The sequence below is a fragment of the Octopus bimaculoides genome, chromosome 19, assembly GCF_001194135.2.
Source record: "Octopus bimaculoides isolate UCB-OBI-ISO-001 chromosome 19, ASM119413v2, whole genome shotgun sequence".
Taxonomy (NCBI): domain Eukaryota; kingdom Metazoa; phylum Mollusca; class Cephalopoda; order Octopoda; family Octopodidae; genus Octopus; species Octopus bimaculoides.
In genome coordinates this window covers 6059288-6060760 of record NC_068999.1, presented here as the reverse complement: position 1 = coordinate 6060760, position 1473 = coordinate 6059288, and the positions used below count along the sequence as shown (strand labels likewise).

The 1473-nt window shown below is 39.2% G+C and overlaps 1 protein-coding gene across 1 annotated transcript in view; it reads right to left on the bottom strand.

Annotated features, from left to right (window-relative positions):
- LOC106872866 (nuclear receptor subfamily 2 group E member 1) overlaps positions 1-1468 on the bottom strand; it is a gene marked incomplete at its 5' end in the record, with an annotated part of 20030 nt that extends 18562 nt beyond the window's left edge. Inside the window, one exon of the mRNA XM_014920004.2 lies at positions 1456-1468. Coding sequence (XP_014775490.1) covers positions 1456-1468 — 13 coding nt within the window. The remainder of the gene's footprint in view (positions 1-1455) is intronic.
- Positions 1469-1473: the final 5 nt, after the last annotated feature.

Sequence of the window (1473 nt, the reverse complement as noted above, 5' to 3'; positions counted from 1 at the left end):
CACCACCACCACCACCACCACCACCCCACAACCACCACCACCACCACCACCATCACCATATCTAGAATTCTTTATTAAATATATTTCCTACAGCAATTATACCTTCGAAAAGCCTGCGCCACCACCACCAACAACAACTATTATAACAGTGTCACCCGGAGCTGCCATAATTTGGGGCAATCACAGTGGCATTAATACTACAACAACGGGCATATGGCATAGTGGTTAAGAGCGCGGGCTACTAACCCTAAGACTCCGAGTTCGATTCTAGTCAGTGACCTGAATAATAATCTTTCTCTCTTTGTTTCCTCCTCCTCTCTCTCTCTCTCTCATTCTTTCACATACTGTCTCCCACTCACTTTCTCTCTCCCTTTCTCGTTCTTTTCAGGAAGCTATCCGAATCCATAGAAACAGGCTGCAGCGTATCCCATTCTCAAGGAGGGGCAATAGATCTGACCCCTGCCAGATATCGACCTATTGATCCCAATCCCAACATCTCAAACGTAATGGAAACGGTCGTTATTGATCATATTCATTTCACTACACCTCCAGAATTTCCACCACCCCCACCCACACGCACACCTCCCTCTACCCCACCCCCTCTCTATCAATTCCCTTCAACTGCCTTTGCACTATGTCTTACTAACAGACTCTTACTTAACACTATTAACCTCTCTGTATTCTGTCAACACACTCCTCTTTTACTCTCATTCATTTTATTAGCTCTCTTTCTATCTGTTTGTTTATCTATCTTTCTATTTATGTCCCTATATGTCTCTTTCTCTCTCTTTATACACACACACACACACATATATATTTGTCTGTCTATCAATCAATCTGTGTATCTATCTATCCACCTGTCTGTCTATCTTTCTGTCTATTTGTCTGTCATTCTATTTGCTTGTCTATCATTATACCGTAAATCCTCGAGTATAGTCTGCCCTTGAGTATAATACGCAGGGGATTTTTAGGGGGCTGTACCTCTGAAAAACCTAAACCGTGTGTATAATACGCACCCCTTCTCTAATTTGAGTCAATGAGGTCTATATAACGTCCTTGGTTTGTAAACATATATACAATAACGTCCTTTATTATTATTGTATATATAACATAATGCAAGCATATAACTCCTTTGTGCACTTTGCAGAAAATAAAGAAATAACAATAATAACATCAGTGAAAAATAAATATTTTGCCTTTACATATTTATCACTTAGAAAATTTTGCTTAGGAAATATTTTTCATTTTTAACCTCGTATATAGTACGCTCTAGAAATTTTGACCTTTAAATTTGGGGGAAAAAGTGCGGATTATACTCGAGGATTTACGGTACTTGTGAATTTTAAATTGAATAAACACTACTTGAATCCCTCTCTCATTCATTCTGATCCCACTTCACCTCTTTTTATGCAAAAGTACGTCCCGTGACAAGACCTTCCAGAATACACAACTTACCGTCACAGCTATAGATAC